The sequence below is a fragment of the Agelaius phoeniceus genome, chromosome 8 (assembly GCF_051311805.1).
Source record: "Agelaius phoeniceus isolate bAgePho1 chromosome 8, bAgePho1.hap1, whole genome shotgun sequence".
Classification (NCBI taxonomy): domain Eukaryota; kingdom Metazoa; phylum Chordata; class Aves; order Passeriformes; family Icteridae; genus Agelaius; species Agelaius phoeniceus.
This window is the reverse complement of record NC_135272.1, coordinates 35,423,127-35,444,625: the sequence shown is the minus strand read 5'-3', so window position 1 is coordinate 35,444,625 and position 21,499 is coordinate 35,423,127. Positions and strand designations below refer to the sequence as shown.

The following is a 21,499-nucleotide window of genomic DNA, read 5'->3' as shown; positions in this document are numbered from 1 at the left end:
TCTGATTGCAGGATCATGGAAATATTTAGGTTGGAAAAGACCTTTAAGATCATTGAGTCCAACCCCTACCCCAGCACTGCCAAGGCCACCACTAACCCATGTCCCCAAGTGCCACATCCACAGGGCTTTTAAATCCCTCCAGGGATAGGGACTCCACCACTGCTCCTGCTCCAGTGCTTGACCCCTGTTTTGAAGAAGTTTTTCCCAATATCCAACCTAAACCTCCCCTGGTGTGACCTGAGGCCATTTCCTTTTGTCCTGTCCCTGCTCCCTGGGAGCAGAGCCCTACTACTCCCTAGCTGTCCCCTCCTGTCAGGAGTTGTGCAGAGCCAAAAGGTCCCCCCTGAGCCCTCTTTTCTCCAGGATGAGCCCCCTCAACTCCTCAGCCTCTCCTGTTCTCCAGACCCTTCCCCAGATTCATTCCTTTCCCTGGACACTCTCCAGCACTTCAAGGTGTGCCCTCACCAGTGCCCAGCACAGGGGACAGTCACAGCCCTGGTCCTGTGGCCACACCAGAGCTGATCCAGGCCAGGTGCCTTTGGCCTTCTTGGCCACCTGGGCACACGTGGACTCATGTTCAGCTGCTGCTGACCAGCATCCTCAAGTCCTTTTCCAGCTTTCCAGCCACTCTGTCCCAAGCCTGGAGAGCTCCACGGGATGTTGTGACCCAAGGGCAGGACCTGGCACTTGGCTTTATGAGTCCTGTATTACAGCCACAAGATCATTCTCCTCATCCTGACACAAATGCCATTTAACAAGAAAACTCTTTTGTTCAAAGGGACATTAACAAGTAATGAGTTCATTTAAGTTAAGAGTTGTGAATCTCAGAAAATAGTACTTTGTTTTAAAAAGCTGTTTAAAAGTCAGGGTGTGCAGGATGGCAGTATCTCAGGCTGCTCTGGAATGATTTAATTATCATAGTGATAAAGCCCAACTGGAATGTTGTGGAGATGGTGTTTGCTTTGGGCAGTGAGATATAAAACCCCAAAACTGCCAAGTTCAAGAAAATACTGTGTTGTGTTTGTAATGGGTTACCAACCAAAGAAAATCAAGAAGAGATCTGAGATAAGATAATGTTGGGTCTTCTGATATCAAAGATTATGTTCCATTGAAAAAGGTTTTGTGGAGGAAAACTGAACCTCCCAAACCTCGTGAATCCCATCTCCACTGTGCCGTCTGACTGAGGAAAATGCTGGCTTTCCAAAGGGACAGGATTCACAGCTGAAATTGCCAGCTCCCAGAGCATGCCTGGCCACCCAGTAGTGGCAAATCCCCAGTGTGCATCTCCAGGGGCTCTTCCTTCCTTGGACAGCACTAATGTTCATGTTTTGGTTAATGTCACAGCTGGAGAGTTTCACTATTGCTCTGAGAATCATTAACCACCTTGTTGTGATTTTTAGCTCTTGCTCCCAGGAGGCCTTGCTGTATTGAACAGCTGCTCCTGGCTCCTGCACCCCTCAGGAGGGCCATATTCCAATTTTTGGTTGGGCCGTGACTGCATTTTGTTTCTGCTGAGGGCTTTCTGCTAGACCAAAAAAGGGAAGGAGAATGGAGCAAATGCCAACCCCTTTCACTCCATTTCCTCGGGAGGAGGGGGGATCATTCTCTTCCACACGGCTAAGGAGAGAGTCTGGCCAAAATTTAACATCACTCCTGCCTTTGTTGCATTAGTGACTTTCCAATATCCTCAAGCCCTGCGGGGCAGTCAGCCATAGCCCGGCGACACTCCCAGAACCGGTGCGCTCCAGCAGCTCGTAACCATGGAAAACACCTTTTTGTGAGGCTTTTATGGAACTCTGGTGAATCTGCACTCGCTGTTTGAAGGCTAATATTTAGTTAAGGAAAAAATAAACACGGAGGGAAATGGAGGGCTGGTCCTGATTGACACACTGAATGGAGCCCAGTGGGTCCTCCTGGCAAACCCTGCCTGCGACGCCTCAAACTTCAGTTTGCTTTCCTCTTTATGTGGCCAATGCTTCCACTGGCTTTGCTTTACATGTCATAGTTTTTCTTAGAAAATATTTCCTATAATCTACTTTTCTGTAAAATTTTTTCCCTAAATTAAATTATATGCTTGTTTACAACTTGAGTCACTGTTATTCAAACCCCTCACCAAAAGGAAGATGCGTGCCTGAATATGTACAGAACTATATGTTTAGTCATCAGCGTGGCTAATTAACAAACAGTAATTATTTTCCTAATCTTTTGTTTAAATACCATTAACTGGCTGCTCTTGAGAAAACCTCCATTCCCAATTAACGTGGCAGCTGTCTGCTGAACACAGAGCCCAGTGACCAGCCCCAAGCAGACACCGATGGGTGTCCTGCTCCCTTCAGAGGAGAAATACCCATTTTTCTGCCAGCTGAGAATCTGGCCAGACACACTCTGAGCTTGTTTACACAATCACAGTATCATAAAAATTAAGATTAGTGCTAAAATGTTGTTGGGAATTTTTTTCTTTTCTTTTTGACACCAAACACTGCCAGTAAACTGAGTCACAACCGTAATGACAAGTACACACTGACCTAGTTTTGTTTTTCCCGGTTCTGAAGGCAAGGAAATAGTAAGGCACTGCTGACTGTGCTCAGTGATAACTATGACTAAACATTAACCTTTTAGATCCCACCGCTGAATCTCATTGATAGGACTCAAAAGTCCCCTCAGAAAGTGTCAAAGCTTCCTGACAGCACCAGTGTTGGTCTAAGGTCAGGAAGAGGAGCGGAGGGGAGGGAATGAATCAACTTCTGCACTCAACAAAAATCTGCTGATCAATTCGAGAAGTCCTGATTCTAGAAGATCGTGTTCACAATCTTACCAGACTGTCTCATACTAAAACCCATTTCAATTTCCAAGCGAGCCAGAGCATCTTGCTGAGTTTGCAGTTGATGCACTATCGTGTAGCAGAAGGCAATGAAAACCTCTGAGGAACTACCAGATTTTAAAAATGCCCCCTGGAACCTGTGCAAGTCTCCTGAACAGTATATAAAGCTTTAAAAATGTAGGCTTTGCTTGGTCTGAAGAGTGAGTACCTCTCTGCACATCAAGCAGTGGTTGCATATAGCATTTAAATAATAAGCTTGAAAAGCACACAAAGGGATTTGCTCTTTCGATTAGATTGATTTTTGTTTGTGGATGTTATTTGGACTCCCTTCACTGTGGAACAAGTCCCCTACAGTTGCCATTAAAGCACTGAAAGCTTCCCTTTTGTTTTTAAATGTCAGTTTGAGCATAGCTTCATTAAATCATTTCACAATTAACTCCCTGAACATCCAGACTTTTTTTTAAAGCATCAGACACAGCTGAATTGCATTTGTTTCCCAGAAGAGTGACTCCAAAGTGGCATCCCCAAGTGTGTATCCAGGAATTCGTAAATTTGACTTGTGGCTACACAAAATGCATATGGGAGCTGTGTGGGTGGTGGGAGAGGATTAGAGCTTTCTCCCTGGCCCTAAGACATACCAAAACTTCTTGCCTAAGATGCACGGCATAAGGGAAAGATGTCTGGCTTAATCCGGGAAGATTTATTCCCAAAAGAATGGCAATTGAAGTAAACTGGAAAGGGTTGTTAGTTTAGCCCAGTGTGTATAAGCAGGGATGTTCTCAAGGAGATTGCCTGACTTCCATGTGGGATCTGTGCTCTAAAGCCTGGCTTGAGACACCAACTTATCACAGAACTATGGAATAGTTTGGGGTTGGAAGGGACCTTAAAGATCACCCAGTTCCAACCCCTCTGCCACGGGCAGGGCCACCATCCACTAGATCAGGCTGCTCAGAGGCCCGTCCAGCCTGGCCTTGAGCACTTCCAGGGATGGGATATCAACTCAAATCCTCATGGCAGCAAACAAGACCCCAAAGATCCGAGCTCTGTGTCACAGCTGAGCCACCGGCCTCGATTTCCCTCGCACGTGGTTACGTGAAATGCCAACCAAGTCAAAAATAAAACTGCAACCTTGGGCTAAGGCTTTCCCCGCTCACACAGGAGCAGCTCAGAGCTTTGTCCATGGTGGAGGGCAGAGAGCTCTCCTGCTTCCCAAGGTGTGTGCAGGCCTTATCCCTGCCCAGCTGTGGATCCCGCTGCGTCTATACTTACTTGGAGAAGTGGGAGAGGTGGCCCCTCCTTCTGTTGATGTGGTTGGAGGTTTTGTGTCTGGCACTGGCAGAGGCACAGGCCTAGCCATTGGTGGCGGAGGTGGTGGTGGCAACATTGGGGTAGGAAGGAATGGATTGTGCACCTTGCCTTGGCTGCTACCATTGGGCTGCCGAGAAACAAGCAAACAGACAGAAATTATACTAAAAATCAGCTATTAGGAACCTCCAGTAAAAACAAATCTAGTTCAAAACTCTGTGCAATACATTTACAGTTACTTGAGAGGTGGCAAAGAAAGTGCTGGCTCAAATTCTCCATGGACTTCAAGGAGCTTTGTGTCAAACTCTGTGAACCTTGTGAAACTATGGAAATTCTGGCTTTTAAACACTTGTCCTATTAGCAGCTTGTCTGAAATAAGATTAAATTGTCCTAGATTAAATCCTACTCCTCTTTACATGTCCTGCAGCACTAACCCATGCTCAGTGAGAGGTGAAGCAGTATTTTTGACCCCTAAAATCCCCCAGTTTCGTGCCTGTGCTATACCCTCAGCATATCAGTGTCTAGGACTTGAGTGTAAATTTCTTAAAGATACTTCTCATTAAGAGAAAAAACAAGCGTTTTTGGTGGTCTTAAAAATCACGCTGATATCTCATTACAGGAAAATGAATGAGTGTATATTAAAATAACTGCTCTCCCACATCCCGTTTGAGTTAGCAATAGTGTAGCTCTTGGTTTAGCTGCCATTAGGATCATATGGAGAAATGAGTGAACTTAGAACAGCTTCATTTTACACACTGGGAGAAAAAAACCACCCTCCCTTCAGTCTGGGATGTGGTCAGTCACAGGCTGAAGGGGATCAGCTACATGAGTGTGGTCTTTCAATTAATCACCAGAAAAATGTGTCCCTAAGTAAAAGTGTTTTCAAGTATCACAAAAACAGGAATCAGGCTTAGAAAAACATGCCAACCCTCCCCCCAGCTTATTAAGTTTACATTTTAAATGTAACCCAGCCTGGACACTTGAAAACCATACAGAGGGATGCCAAATACCATTATAAAGAGAAAGTAGGACAGGCTGTGAATCAGGTGTTCCATTTTAGTGACAAAAATGATGAGATCATTTTCGACAGCACTCTACAAATTGATCTCACTGCAGCTCTTCTGGCACTGAACATTGGCTTTTCCATTGATGATAAAAGCTCAGCTTTAAACACAGCTCCATATTCTAAGTACTGCTAAAGAAAATAATATTTTAATTCCTGATAGGGTTTCCATTAGCCTGAATTGCCAGGGACAAAATACCCATCCTGGCAAAACACTTGGGACTCTATTTTCATTTCACCTGCTCTGGCACTGACAAAAGGCCTTAAAGTTGTGGAGGTGCAAATCACACTTGTGCCAGAGCAAAAAATGGTTCAGGGGATAAGGTAAGACTCAAGTTCATCTGCATTTAACTTAACAGCACTCCCACAGACTTCCAAGACTGCAGTTGCTGGAGTTTGCAGCGAGAAGCAATCCTTCAGGGATGTTTATTTTTCCAACATCCAGCACCTTTAATAAACTAATATATTAGTGACATCTCTCAAACACTATCTTGTCTCCCAATTAGGTCCCTTTCCTGCCAAGAAGACCCCTGCTGCCTGTTCATTGTGAGTGTGCTAACAGTTCATAATGCTGAATGGTTTGGGATAAATTAAGCAAATGAATACTCAAGGAAAAAGAAAAGCACTGTATTGATTTGTTGTCTAGACATAAATGTATCTGCTAACATATTGCAGACATTATTCAAAGCCAGGACTGGCTGGAATAAGTAGAGTCAGTTTTTCTGCTGGGGAAAGGAAAACACTGAGAACAATGCAGCTTATTAAATAAGTGTAATAAATTAGATGCTAATAATTAAACTAATTCTCATTAACACTTTCAGTATGTCAGGAGAGAAGCAGTAATTTTGCCAGTTATTACTTCATTGGCTGGAAAAAGTTACATGCATTACATTTCATGAAATATTCAGAGCATTATTTTAGATTTGATTTACATAAAATTTATAAATTCTGTATTCGTCCAGAATGCTATTTCAATAATAGCAAGATGATTCACTTTATTTGATTAAAAAAAAATGAAAATGGTTATTTGAAGCTTTGGAACTCTGCTTAATTTTTCATAGAGATAAGGGGAAAAGATAACTGCTTACAGAAATAACAAACCATAATAAACTGTACTTTTAACATCTTGAGTTCAAGTACTGGTCAACTTGATCTAAAGTGCTATAAGGCAGTATCTTTTTTTTTTTTTTAATGAACTTAGCTGATCTGAAACATCTGTTTCTCACCCTCCCTTTTCCTGCTCTTTCCCCCCCACTCTCCCCTGAACTTCAAAAATAATTAATAAAAATTATTCTGCCTTTGTATTTTGTTAACCCAGGTTCCACAAGGGTTACAACACATGCAGCAAAGTCGTTTGTGGGGGGACCCAGCAGGTCACTGAAGCACCAGCTTCTCTGACACTTTAAGCTGCTTCCACCACAATGTGGTTGAGTGGTTTTTTGGGGAGGTCTCTTGTTTTTGTTTTTTTTTTTTTTTTTAATGCTTTTGGAGCACAACATTATTATTTTATATATATATATATATTATATATTTTTTGTTTGTTTGTTTGTTTGTTTGTTTTCCCTTCCAGCAACTCCTCAAGGTGCGCTCCTTCAGGCGACATGCTGTTACAATAACCCCATCCATAACCCCCTGGTTAATTTTTACAAAGGACAAACACTTCTGAAGAAAGAAAAACGGCTTCCTTACATTTAGGAACCCCACCTGTCCAGCCTGCTGACCAGCGTCGGGGCAGACAAGTTGGACAAACTCTTTCAGAGTCTCCTGAGGATGATAGCGGATTGCTGGGTGTGAGAAGTATGGCCCAGGCTGTTGAATAATGGGTGATGTTGGAAAATGAAGAGTCGATGGTGTTGCATGTGGACTTGCTATAGGAAAGAAAACAAAGACGTTATATAGAGCTTTGCCTCTGGAAAAATAAAACAGTTTAATTCTGTTGTAGTTTTAAGCAGCTTTGTTTTTTCTACGTTGTTGGTTTGTTTTTAAATGTACAGTATTGTTTATACATCAATTAATATATTAGACCACATTGTGTCCTACATTCTCTTCATCTAGATCCTGGAAGCAAGCGGAGCCAGACATTTTGAAGGATTTTCTGTGTTTTTAGTGGACACGTAGAAAGGGATCAGCAGTCCTTTGTAAGAGTGAAAACTATTCATCACCTTGAGAGCAGCCCTCATCAATCAGGCAATAAAAAAATGTATTTGGGAGATTAGGGTTGATTTAATTGACATTTCATGTAACTTGGATTTGCACATACGAATCCATTTTACATTGTAGTATAAATGGTCGATAATTTAAAAACAGTCTAACACTTCTTGTTGTTGGGGTTTTTTTTTTCCCCATCTCACTTCAGGAACATTTATTTTAAGTAACGTGTTTTCGTTTAATGAACATGCACAAAGTGGCGAGATCGTTTGGAAAATCACATTTACATTTCTCCTGAATAATGCTGGGCTCAGATCTTCAGCAAGCCCCCAGCTTGCTCTCAGGGATGAAGTTTAATTTGGTGAATTTATGGGCCAACAAGCCAGCTGGAAAATGCACTCCAGAGAAGGTGCAGAGGTGTGATGTACACCAGCCCATTGGCAATGACCGATTTTACCCTCAGCTGATTTCAGCAGAACTACAAGTGCAGCTCCAGAGCCTTTTGCTCTCCTGCATTATGTGACACCTTTGCCCAGTTCCTTGGCCTTCAAAATATATTGGGTTGGACTCTTGTTAGCCAACAGTGCTTCCCATTGTTAGCTGTCACCACGAGGCAGCAACTGCTGCCACTTACAGTGCCATGAATTCTCCCTTTAAAATGAGGATTCACTCTTCCTTCAGAATGACCAATTAATCTGGTTGCACACAAGCTCATCTGTAAATCATTGTTTATTTCTCACCAAACAGTCTTTGTTGCTGCCTAGGAGTCTTTCAGGGGTGTCCATGTGCAGAGATTGTGCTCGTACACTGCATATGACCAATCAGATAAAGGCTATGCAAGGCAGGGGAAATCCTACAGAAACTCAGGTGTTGGCTTGGAAAAATTTAAATATACAAGAAGGGAAGAAAAATAAAAAAAGCCTTTGGCACATTTGGAAAAATTGGAGAGATGCAGGAAAGTTAACTAAAATCAAACACAAATGAGCAAACATTCATTTCATGATGAATGTTATGAAAAACCTTCAGTTAAATAAAAGCTAAAATCTGCTTCTTACTCTTGTTCAATGCCAGTTTAATAATATGACACTTTATTAATAACTTCTTTTTCTTTAGCATTATTAAACCATTAGCAAACTCAAGAGCCTGAGGATGTGGATAAAACGTGAAGTCAGAAACAGCAGCAAGGAAACTGCTGCCTTTTCCTGTAAACATTCACTGAGGGCTGGCTGGGCAGCCCTTCCAAACACATCCCTTTCCAGCACAGGACAGGAATTATTGCTCTGACACCACCACCAAAGAGAGCTGCACTCATGCCAGGGGTGCTGGTATGGGATGGATGTGAAACCCTTGTCCTTGCCATGAAAGGCTCCCCTGTAACCACATTAACCCCACAACTCTGCTCCCTTTAATTCTGTGGAAAACATCCCCAATGAAAAGAGAAACATCAAAGTTAAAGATAAAGGGGGATTCCCTTCTGTAACTGTGAGGGACCACCATGGAGACAATTACTACAATGAACAGAGAACTCAACAGTGTGCAGGGAGCCACCTCACCCCAAAATAATCCCCAGCCCTTGACTGGTGCTGCATTGAGGTCAACACCTCCATTCTACCCACACACCTTCTGTCAGGTAGATCCCAGCCAGCATTTTGATGACTACAACAAAATTTTTATTAGCCTACATTATTTCTGTCTTCCTCCCTTCCTTTGTATCTGCTTTTGTAGTTCCCCCTTTCCTTGTGTGCCAGATGGAATATGAAGGATGAAGATAAAAGTGAGAAATGGACATTTATGTGACAAACATCTAATTAAGTAAGGAATAAATTGGAATTTCTGAAATATAAAAAGAGAATTTCCTTTTAGTATCAGCTCTTTTAGTACTGTTTGAAATTGTTATGCAATTGCACTGTCCTTTATGAACAAACTCATTTCTGTTTGTCTGCTGGGTGAAAAGGAGATTGAAATGCACCTAAGACAAGAAGGAATAAAGAATTCTATCCAGGGAACATGTGGGAATTCAAAGCTAGGCCTAAGACAACATTGTACTTAGCTTTTCCAAAGTATGGCTCTCCATTTAATAATTTGATTTGCTGTAAGAAAGATGAAAGAAGTACTCAGTGGCATGTAAGGAGCAAGCCTTTCTCTGCTGCCCTGACCTCCTCAGCATGTCAGGGTAGAAAAGAAAGTGGAGAGTGTGTGTCAGTGACCTGCCCAAAGAGAGAGAGAAGCAAAGAAATGCAGGAATGACCAACAATTCAGCACAGCAAAGCGCTGCAGGGAGAATGTGGCTCCTCTTTGGAGCCTTGGCCAGCTCCTCAGCCCACCTCCAAGGGCCTCCTGCTGATCAGGGAAGGACTGGGGGAGGGAAACAAGAAAATTGGCATCATTCCTCAGCCCGTGCCACACACTGATGTGGAGGGGTCATTTTCTCCTTAGCATAAGGAGTGACGAGTGCAATAAGGATCTGCAAAGGTTTGTTTGTGCAGTCTCTGACTAGGAAATAGCAAATTTCTCAAGTGCCAAAAGAAAGGGCTCTTTGATAAGAGGAGAAAAACCACTACTATTAAACTGATCAACATTACAAATGTGCCTGCCTGATACTAGAGAGAGGGAATTAAATGTTAAAGTCTAAAATCTGCTGGCCCAGACACAGACCATTACTCTGATGGCTGAGTTGTGGTCAGCAACTCTGGAGAGTGCAAAACTGGCCACTCCAACAAGTTCTGAGAGCAGAACACAACGGTGTTTCCAAATATAGGGGCCCTCACAAGCATTTTTAATCAGTGAAAGCACAAGGGGTAATGAAGCAGGTCATTATTATCCCTGTTTGCCTCTAAAAAGGCCAAGAGCCCTTTCAGTCATGATTTTCAGACTTAATAAAAATGATAAAGTCTTTAATTCCTAAACCCACACCTACAGTGATGGAAATTACCCTGTGTAAGAGAAGAGGCTCTTATTACCTCTGACGGGATATTACAAGTCTCAATCAGAGATTGTAAATTCTTTGAGATCTTCAAATGGAAGATAAAATAGGTCTTTGTCTATTATTTATTTACTTATTGACTTATTATTTATGTATCCCTAAGCAGCTCCATCCTGCCAAACCATATTTCTCCTGGCGTCTTTCAGCCTGTGACATCTATATTTTATTATTGACCTCAGTAAATGACATAAAATATGACTTCTACAATCTATGAAAAGATGTGTACTCAAGATCAGAACTTCATTTCTACCTGCTGTAGGTATGGAGGAGTTGGAGTCTCTGGCGTTATGAAATCTGTTATTTTGTGTAGGGGCTGGAGGCAGGAGTTATCCTTCCATCTCAAGGCAAGCATAAATATTTCAAAGCACACATGATTCTAATTCCATTGAAGCTGGTCTGAAACATCCCAGACTTTTTATTGAAAATGAGATGGTAATGTATGGTGGCCTGCAACAGATATACCAGTATTTTAAAACTGCTGCTATTGGGCCAAGTAATTATGCAGTACAGCTGTTGCGTGCTACACTGGATTCCTCAGTGTTTTATGAGCTCGGGGTGCTGTGCAGCACAGAAGTCACAGGATTTTTCAGAATGCTGAATTCTGATTATGCAGCTCTGTCTTGCCTTTCCTTTCCCCTTCTTGATTTGTGGTGGCCAATAACCAAGTAACCAATACAATAAGCTGCACCCATTGATTAGGTGAGCGCTGCACGTGGCCGAGGCTCTGAAGAAGAGCCAAAATTGTGAATTCTGTCCGAGCGAGTGATGAGACAATAAAGGATCAGTTAATTTGAAACAGGTCACAGTTTTCTTCAGCTATTTAGGATCCTGGAACAAAGGAGTGGTTCCTAATAAAGAGCCCTGGGATCCTTGCTCCCGAGGAGTGCCTGCTGACATGGTGAAGGGACACCTACAGTGCTCAGACAGGTTTTCCACCAGCACAGCCCAGCATATGGGGCCACATATTGATCCATCCACCTTCCATCTCCTCTTCCAGAAAAAGCCCTGCCAGCCCCTTCAAGTCCACAGCACCGGATGGAATTCCTTTCTTCCTGAAATCGTTTGAAGTCTTTGAAAGGGTGGTTTGGTGCTGCTCAGGAGAAGGTGTTATCACCCCAGACTGCTCCAGGGAGAAGTGCTGGGAATCACAACCACTGCTCCTTCACAGGCACAAGGGCTGGCCCATCAGCTGGAGCAGGGCACAGTGCTCGGATACCTCCTCTAGAAAGTGATAATTAAGTTTACTAATACTTCATTAAACATTGATCAGCCTTCCTAGAAATAGTAACACTAGAACCATAATGAAACGGGATCGTTTTTTATCCGCTTGTTTTTGAGGCCATTATAATTGGCTTCATTACAATTAAGAAAGTATTTTCTGAAAAGTCATTTCCCTGGAAATGTTAGAGAACAGTTTGTTCTGCTAGCAGCTTCCACGTCAGGCTTCTAAGTTGCTTTAACTCCCTGTGTGCTGCAAAGTTCCTGCTGCCATTCCAGTGATGCCAGTTCAAATTATGCGAGATGGATCCCACCCTTTGTACCCCAAAGGTACTTATTCTCAAAATTGACCATATTAGAGGACTAATTGGCTAAGCCACCATGCTGGCTGATGTGAAATGCTTTCAAACACCATGAAACAGCTGTGTTTATCGGAAATATGAAGAGTGACTTTTTAATAAGGAGATCTGGCAATAATCCAAGTTTGTTGAAAGGAACTTACACTTCTGTGTATAATACAATACAAGAGGTAAAGAATGGAAGCCTAAAACAATAGCTTTAAGCCCACAGATTTTGGTGATGAAAGCAGTTACCCAAACAAGAAAAAAAAATAATTAAGAAACTCGGGCTGGGATTTGCAGAGGTCCTGAGAGAATTCATTAACTGCTTTAGAATTTCAATGGGAGCTGCTTCCCTGTAACACTTTCAAAGGTTTCTGAAAGTCCCCATTTTTCTTATTGCCCATTAGGAAAAGACTTTAGGGTGATAAAAGTAGAGGACTTGCTCGCTCAGGTTGGCAAAACTTTCCTCTATTTAAATACTGAGGTGCTGAGGGTAGGGCTGACCAGTCCTAGGATGAGCCCTTGGAAGGGAATTCACATCCCTGGAAAACTCAGGTATTTGTGAAGTCCCATAATGGTGCAAAGGGGCTGTTTAGTGACGTTTGTCAGGTCAAAGGATGAGCTAAATGCAAACTGATCCCATCTCACATTCCCATTTCCACAGTGTCAAGGCTGGGAAATCATGGAGCTGGAGAACAAAAATGGGCTTTACCCTCTGAGCATTGGTAAAATTTAGGTATCTCTCACTCCCACATTCTGTAGACAAGTATAGATGAAAGATTTAAAATATAACAGAAACAGCTGACCAATGCAAGATGTAGTGAAACACCCTTAGATAGGGTGGATGGAGGATCTGTTCCTGTCCATGAACATCACAAAAATGGGCTGAATTTCAGGCTGTCCATCTCTCAGCTCCAGAAGTCAAGTGCAGCTGGGCACTGCTGAAAAGAACAGAGCCACCACGCTATCTCCAGCTCAGGGCTGGCTCTCAGCCCTTTGCTGCTGCTGCTCTCAGTGGTACAAGGCACCTGGACCCTTTGTTCAGGAACTCTTCCTGCAAGAAGTTCTGCAGTAGCAAGTGGGAGGCAGCAGGACATTGTGCCAAGGCCCACGGAGCTCCTAGCAAAAGGAAAATGTGCTGAGGGCTGTCTTTGAGCTCAGGGTTTATTGGTGTACTCTGGGCCGCTGAGTATTACAGGCTGCTTTTGGAAACCTGTGGAGCTGAACTGAGCACTGGTTCCAGATTCTGGCACGGGCAGGGGGCCAGTTAAGTTAGCTATTTTTGAGCAGAATGTTTTAAAACATGTCAGAATTCTGCTGCCTTTGGGAGACCAGAATACTATAGAATTGATTACATTGGGACAGAAATACAAATCAGACCCTATAGAAAGCACTCCTTCCTTCCAAGGCTACAGCTAGAGGTCAAAAAGACCCTAATTTACCATATTTGTAGAATTCCTGCCTCGCATCAAATGCTGTCAACTTCTGCATATTATTATTATTACTTTTAATACACATGATGCATCCTCATATATTCTCATCACAAGATAAAAACTACTGCTAGGAGAATATATCATGTCTTTCTTATAATGAAATGCAGTTGATAAGTTTACAATAGAAATGTAAATTCTCTTTAAAACTACAACCTTTATGTGTGTGATGATATAATTCTGCTTTGATACTAAAAAGGGCATGGTAATGGAATCTGTGACTTTGGAGTGATATATTGCTGTTAAGTTAATAGGACTCCACATTCCCATTTCTAATATCAGTGTTTTTCCTCCCTTTCATTCTGTAGATGGTAAGCTGATACTACATAAACATTGTTAAAGCTATAGTTCCACGCTACAGTAATTCACTTAACTTTAACATGATTTATGGTTCTGTCAATAGAGGAGGTTGAAAATCCAGAGCTCTGATGCTTAAACATGGGTTCCATATTTAAAGCAATAATGTGCTTTTTGTGTGTGTCTGAAGCTAGAAGAATTTAGCATAAAGCAGAGATAAAAATATTATAGTTCACTGCACTGTTTAAAGCATATAGTTTAACTCCATGGATACATCAAAGAGAGCAAAGGAACCAAACACAGCATCAGGAAAAGCACGGGCAAAATACTTTGTTCCTGCAGCACTTTATTTTTATATTATTTTTTTAGGGATGCATGAAATCCTATTAGTATTTTTAACACTCCCCCTTTTTTTTCCCCCCATTCTTTTGCTCAGTTAGATCAGCTCCTTTTGTCAGGATGAGTTTAAATCTGGGTCCACTGTATTAATCACCCCCCTTTCTTCTTTCTGGCACTTCCCCTCCAGGCATTTTGCCTCTTTAGGAGATTAAGCGACCAAGTCATCTTGTTGCTCTAACATGTCCTCACTGGAGCAACATATTAACACAACTCCTCTGCAAAAGAGCCCTCTTCAGAAGTTTGCTGCAGGGATGACAAATTAACCCAGCATGGTGTCCCACACATCTATCTCAGTACAAATTATTAGTGTAATAGAGGTTTTAGTTATGCATTTATCTAGTAATTATTGAAGGGTTATACAGAACGGAGCTGAGCAATCGTGGCCCTTTATGAGGCGAGCTCAGTGGGTGGCCTTACAGTTAATTTAGGATAGGACTGTCTAAGCAGTTCACTCACACACAAATTAGCTGAACAGCCTGCTCCTTTAAATATTTCCTATGTCACAGGCTAACTCTTGACAATACAACAAAGGTAGAGTTTTAATTACACGGTCGCTGACTTTTGTTTAGCTGGAGCTTTAACCCTTTGCAGGTCTCCCTCTCTGCCCTCCCTGCCCGGGCTGCAGGAGTTTGGGGATTGTGGCATGGCTAAAGCCCGACCTTGAGGCCATCTGTTGGGAAACTGCTTTTCCTTCAGCACCAGGTTGCTCCAGAGTGAGTGCAGAAAATCAAAATCTTCCCCTGCTCAGGCAGCTGTCCTGACATTGTAAACTGCATCATGCAAACTCATCTGATGGTCAGCCCTGTGCTGTTCGTGGCTTCCTCGCCCTTGTGGTGTGACTCTCCTGGCTCTCTGACACCACTCTCTGTGTCTGGTTTGTTTTTGTCAAAATCCAGAGGGGAGTAGAAGGTGACACCACTGTGCCAGCTGACAGCACCAAGAAGCGGCCACAGAGACTCGTGTGACAGAACGGGACATCACAAAATGCCTTTGTACAGTGTACACCAGGAGCCTTCACTTTGATTCCCTTGGAGCTGGCTGACAGGACAGCGAGCAGGCACCAGGACTTTGGTGAGCCAGTGGAGGATGCTGATAGAGAAGGACACAGTATCTTTCCAGATATGTGACATAAAGGTTTTGCCACTTTGGCATGGACAGAGAGTACTGTGCTGCAGCGTTTCCCTGGCAGGCCTTGTCCTGATAAAAGTCTAAGTGGCAATGGTAATTATGGAGGAAATTAATATAATGGAAACCAGTCCACTAGTTGACTTTCATCCCTTCTTCTCACACACCCCCTTCCTTGGGTTCTTGCCTTCGTGCTGTATTTCTTGCTTCTTGTAATTGTGTTTCTCCTTCATTTATCTTCCTAACACACCATCTCATTGTTATTTTCTTTCCTTTCCTTGCCTTTTCTTTCCTTGCTTTTTTGGCTTGCAGGATCCACACTGTCATATTCCATGGGAATGCTTGAATGCTCTGCAGCACAGGCTGCTGTACATCCCGGCTTTACAAGATCGTGGTCAATTTAACGTTTCAGCCAGCTCCAGTTATAAAGTCACCAGAGTGTAAGGAGCAATACATGGAAGCCTAAAACCATTTATGTAAATACTGCTGTCACCCATAGTATTTAAATCCTTCACTGCCTGGTGAAGAGTTCAAGTGTTCTGGGAAGCTTTGTGAGATGCCAGCAATCCATAATGGCTTTGCAATGCTGGAGTGCTGTGGTGAGCTATGCTGACCACCAAATAATCTCATTTGCAGGTAACAAAAGTATGCCTGAGTAGGAGAGAGATCTGGCTGCTTGAATTTTCAAGGCTTTGAAATAAATTCTAAAACTGATAGTGATGCTAAAGCCACCCTATAGGTGATCAATTTACCATCTGCCAGACACTGAATCCTAACCACGCTGGTCCAGAGAAGACATATGGTGCATTCATAGAGTCATGCCCAAAAAACTGCCATCATCAAGTGAGGCTCCATGAATCACTTTGCTAGCTTATCACCAAAGAAACTTGGATCTTGCCACCATCTGTTGGAAGTACTGAGGAGTCACTGAAGCATTGGCATCCCTGCGCCAGCACTTGCTGCACATCTGGTCTGCTGGTCAGCCAGCTCGGATCCTCTCTCCTGGCTACTGCCCAGCTGGGCTGGGCACTGGCAGCAGCACCAGAGCTCACAGGAACGAGGGCACAGCCTTCCACAGCACAGCACATCCAGGCAATTCCACGAGAGCAGAGGTTTTCCAACTGGTTCGTTGGGTGGAGCACCTCAGAGCGAGGAAATCCTCTCAAGGATCTTACTCCTCCTCCAAGGAAGTTTTGTTTCCAGAATGACTCATTGTGGGGACCACAGGGAAGGGCATTCAGTATCCTGGGACACCCCAGCATCAGATGTGCGGTGTGTTCCAAGGGATGCTTGGAAGCGTGTGAAAGATTCGGGAATATTCCCGAGAAGTTATAAATCGCTGGTTGTCAATGCCAACACCTGCCATGAATAGTCTACAGCTTCTTCTCTGCTGTCTATTTTGATCATGCTTTACAAATGCATCTCATACACACATCCAAGTGATAAACTTGCACATACGAGCATGAGAAGGAGATGGAACCTCCTTGTGATCGTCGTGTTGGCTGAGGAGCTTACTCTGGTGGTGACCTACTTACTCACAACTCCCCTTCCTCCGAAATCCCCCTGCACAATGGAGATTAAATCCTGTTCTTTGTTTTCCAAAGACCCCTCAGAATGACCTGCCATTGACCATTTACATAATGCACCTGTGTCCAGAGGGAATTTAGCCTGTGTGTGCTGTACCATCATCCCTGCAGAGGCACAACTCCCAGTCACTGCTGGTGGAAGTGAATCTCTCAATTATATCCTCTTATACCACAGCATTATACTCTTTATGTTGCCACTTCTGATACCTGAAAAGCTTCTCTCTTCTGCTTACTGTCCCTAAAGTACGCCGGAGGCAATGGGATAAAGAACAAAGCTGGATTTGCAGAAAATAATCCATCTCAGTGTATCACCCTTTACTAACAGAATGATTGTTGCAGCAGGGAAATAAACACAGCCAGTGTGCTGTGGATGGAGAATACTGAGGAGGAATGTCCCAAAAGAACAAAGGATGGAGTCTGGGACAAGATTTTTTCAGGATGATGGCACTTAAAGAAACCATGGATGGCTGAAAGTCAGTGAGACTTTGTTTGCGAACGAGCATAAAATAGAAGATGCTTCTAAATGATGTTGCAGAAGAACAGTTTTGGTTAACTTTTTAGGAACCATGACGATTTAAAAGCTGTGTTGCTTCTTTGTGGAGTTAGTAAAGAACATCTCCTTCCAAACAAACAAAATGTGGGACTGTAATGATTCTATTTGCTTTTCTGGCTCCCACTGAATGTTCTTCTCACGTAGCCAGTAGAAATCCCTCAGTGCACAGAAAAAGTCTTGTGAAAACAGACTGTAGATGAGATTTAAACAAGGCCTCACCACTGAGACATTTCCTCTCTCAACCACACAAGAATCCAAAGCACAGAGGGTCTAAACAGGGGCAGACAAAGGCAGTCAATGATCTTAAAAAATTAGTGTGAGGTAAAACACAGCTAAATAAAGAAAGGCCTATTAACTAATCAATCAACAACTGAAATCTAAAAGGCTGAACTTCTAAAAGACAGGAATTGGGAGTCAGCTGATGTGCACTGAATAGAATGTTAATGGAAGCTTCATATTAGTCATACTTGTATCACCAATTATCAAGGCTTTTAAAAGAGGACATATTTGCCAGACAGCTCGGATCCAAATTTCAAGGGAAATCTCTGTAGAGCTTAGATGCCTAAATTTCTTCTGAGGATCTAGGTGCATGTCTAAGGGTAATGAATAATTTTTATGGATTAACCACAACAAATCAAACTACAATAAGCAGATTTAACAAAGCACAAAAACCTCCTGAAGTGCAAGTCTGACCTTGCTTCAACTTTGTGCAACTCCACCATTTCTCACCACATCACCTGGATGTGCAGACAAAGAGGCTCCTCCTGGTTTATGCTGCCCTCAGTAAAACCAGGCTGATGCCAAACAGACATTTCCAGATAATTTCTAGGATGAATTGCTAATATGCATTTTTATGCTTCACCATTCGACCAATTCCTTAATAATCTTCTCTAAATGAGACAAAATTTCATAGCAGAAAGAAACGTGTCACAACCATTCACTCCTATTTTTATATCTTCCAAAGAGGTTTGTAAGAGGATTCATTCATTTGTGTCTCTTCTATGCCCAAGTGAGTTCCTTTTCAAACGTGAACTCCGTATTGCATTTAGTTTTCTAGGCTAAATGCAAATGCATCTTTCTAACAAAACTGTATAAACACATCTAGACCCAGAGGACATCTCTTTTACTTGGAAAGTCAGTCAGAAGAGTACTGAGAAGGAAACCAGCCAAAGTATTGCAGGAACCAACTTCAAAGGAGTCCCCTAACAAGGCACACTGACACCAGCAGCACAAGAATAAATGACTGGCAGAAGGAAGTCCACAGAGCTGGAAGACAGGCGTGGGTCAGAAGTGATGGATGGGTCCCTGTCTCGAGCAGTTGGACCGAGTCAACGTGATGGATGGCCACGAGCAGAAGACACATCCTGTCCCTTTCCCCGCACCCTCTTCCAACAAAACCCCAAGGCCCCAGAAACCAGCGTTTCCACCTGGGGTGGTCGTCAGGAGCTCTCCCAAAAGCGGCCCAGCCTAAGAGAAGCAGCCTGTGAGCCCTAAGCCCTGCTGGGTGTGGCGCAGCCCCTCGCGGGCGGTCCCAGGCGGCGATGGCTTTCCTGGAGCGGCGCTGGCACGGCCACGGCGCCCTGGCTGCCCTCCAGTGCTGGGGGCTCTCGGGAAAGGCCTCACCTCTGGGTCCTGTAATGACAGGTCGATGGTGCTGTGTGAAAGCCGTTCCAAGGGAGGAGGTCTGCGAAGGCGAGGGACTGCTGAAACCAGACTTCTCTGACTTCTTTAATGTAGTTGGCGATGGCATTCCTGGCAAGAATGATTGATAAGTGCAATTTAATAATGCTAGGTCATGGAACGACAGCCTATGCATTGTGAAAGGGGGTGCAGAAGCAGCTAGACACACTTAAAGGACAAATGAAACGCAACACAACAGCAAGCTGAAAGCTCACTTTTATTTGTGGGGTTTTGTTTTTGTCGAGGCAGAAGCAGCCATGGTTTGCTCTGAGCCATGAGTACTAAAAGGCAGCCATATTTTTCTTATAAAGCTGAAATACAGACAAGATGCAGCTTATTATTGCTACTGAAACCTACTCTGCTTTATTTTTAGAAATCTGTAATAGCTGGAGCATTTGGATTTTTACAGGTTTTTTATGAGTTCTGTCTTTCACTCCTTGGTTTTAGTAGATTATTGCAAATGGATCTTTTAAATGTGCCGCACGACTCAAGGCACAACCAGAGAATGGAGTTCTCTGAGTTCAAACTCTTCCTCCCCTCACTCTCTTGACTTCAAAGGTATTTGAAAGTTATACATTTATGTGGCTCTCTTTCGCTTTCAATTTTTTTTTTTTTTAAAGGGTGAATGGTATTTATGTCCTGATATTAGAAGCTGCACTGGAATTATTCTGGAGTTGTTACAATGCCCTTGAACTGCATCAAAGGCTCCCAATGAAAATCAGAGTTAAGTTGTCACTGGGTGAAACCTCTGCCATGGACAGGCAGAAATGGTGTGGTACTCATCTGACCGGTTTGGTATACAGGGTGAGAATAACTCCTGTTGATGCCATAACATAGCTGTGGTATCAAAAAAAATTAATGGAATGAACACATTGCAACGGGCTTTTAAAACCCGAGCCTTTTCTGTGTATGGTACATGCTTGGATGGAATAATTTTACAGGATATAAATGAAAAGTATGCACGTTTGTCTGCACTAGCCTATATTTTTGCAGTTACAGATGCATCTGGGTATTCTGACTATCAGAATGTATCCTGAAAACTCAAGATTTCCAGTATATACAGCCCATCAGGCATTCTGCATATCCATAGGGATACAGCAAAACAAAGGTGGAGATTTCAGGGGGAAAAGCAAAATATCACATAGTGGGCAAGTTGAACTTCCACCAGCAAAGTAATTTAATTTTATTTCCAACTCTGTGTTTTATAGTATTTAATTGTTAAAAAAGTAAAGAGAGAGGCCTGGACAAGATTATCTCTGGGCTATATTATTAACTTTATATTTAATAAGACTAGTTTTATAGTCCCTGGGATGTTGATTGCAATATGCAGGAGCCTTCTTGTACTTTATACTCTGCACTGCTGGGCCTTAATGGTTTCAGTGAGGCTTTGGAGTTTATATTTCTGTAAGTTAAACAAAGTGAGGGGATGGTTTGAGTTCCAGTGTTGTACTTGCAGCTTTCTGCCTCAAAACTTGTTTGATACAAGGTTTGTTGTTATGGTGGCTTTTAGGAAAGGTTACAGACTTAACATTTGAAAAATCAAAGCTTAGAACTGACTATGGTGCAAGAAAAATATTGGGTTGGGGGTGTAATTTTTTGGGGGTTTTGGGGAAGTTTTTGTTTGTTTGTTTTTTGGTTTTTGTTTGTTTGTTTTTGTTGTGGGTTTTTTTTTTTTTTATGTGGTCTTAGTGACTTTGGAGTAGGAACAAAAGCATAGATTAATTCAGTTTCGGGGGAAGAGAGAAAAGGAGATTGAACTGAGGTGTTTCAATGAAATATTCCAGAGCAGCCTGCTGAATTTCTGCTCCAGTGGGATGTAACTTGGTCATGGCATGTCCACATTCAGGGCAAGGACACTCAAAGGAATTAATGGTGCTCTGACCCAGATTTCCCTATGATGGAAGAACTGGGGATGGAAACACCAAACGAGTGTCAACCCCAGCTCTAAGTACAAAATATTATGGACACTCCAAGGGACTTTTATGCACAGGGGAGGTCACTAAAATTTTCCAGCGTGGGAGCTGCTCCAAGAGCAAGGTTGTGCAGCCCATGAGCTGGGACCCAGGTGGGACATGGGTTACCTGAGCCCTGGGCAGGTGACAGAGGCCAGGGGAGGAATGAGATCTCAACTCTGTGGCCCAGCTGCTCCCTGCTTTCCCTGGCTACAAACCCTCTTCAGGGCAAAGATAATAAAGCTTCTGAAAAAAATGAAACAGCTTTTCTATTACCCCTGTGTTTAAAAAAAACCCCTGCAGGACTCATCTCTAAACCACAGCAGGGTTGTGGAAGGAGGGAGTGGAAAATGGTTAAAAGCTGCAGCAAGTTCGTGTGATTGTGTCCAAACACTGGAACTTGAGGAGCTACAAAGAAGCTGATGAATGACCTTGAGTGTGGCAATGCTGAGCAGTGGCATGTTCATGTGGGGATGGGTTTTCTAAGGTTGAGGCAGAGGCTTTCATGTGAAAATAGAGATTTTAATGTAACCCTATG

General features: G+C 42.9%; 1 protein-coding gene across 19 annotated transcripts in view; it reads right to left on the bottom strand.

The window, feature by feature from the left end:
• NFIA (nuclear factor I A) overlaps nt 1-21,499 on the bottom strand; it is a 349,095-nt gene that overhangs the window by 33,803 nt on the left and 293,793 nt on the right. For 11 of the 19 annotated variants that reach the window (XM_077182585.1, XM_077182588.1, XM_077182586.1 and 8 more), the window contains 3 exons: nt 18,953-19,081; nt 6,879-7,057; nt 4,091-4,256 (listed from right to left, as the gene is read on the bottom strand). In XM_077182585.1, the coding sequence (XP_077038700.1) occupies nt 4,091-4,256; nt 6,879-7,057; nt 18,953-19,081 (474 nt within the window). The remainder of the gene's footprint in view (nt 1-4,090; nt 4,257-6,878; nt 7,058-18,952; nt 19,082-21,499) is intronic. The other 8 variants (XM_077182593.1, XM_077182596.1, XM_077182597.1 and 5 more) reach the window with 3 other exon arrangements.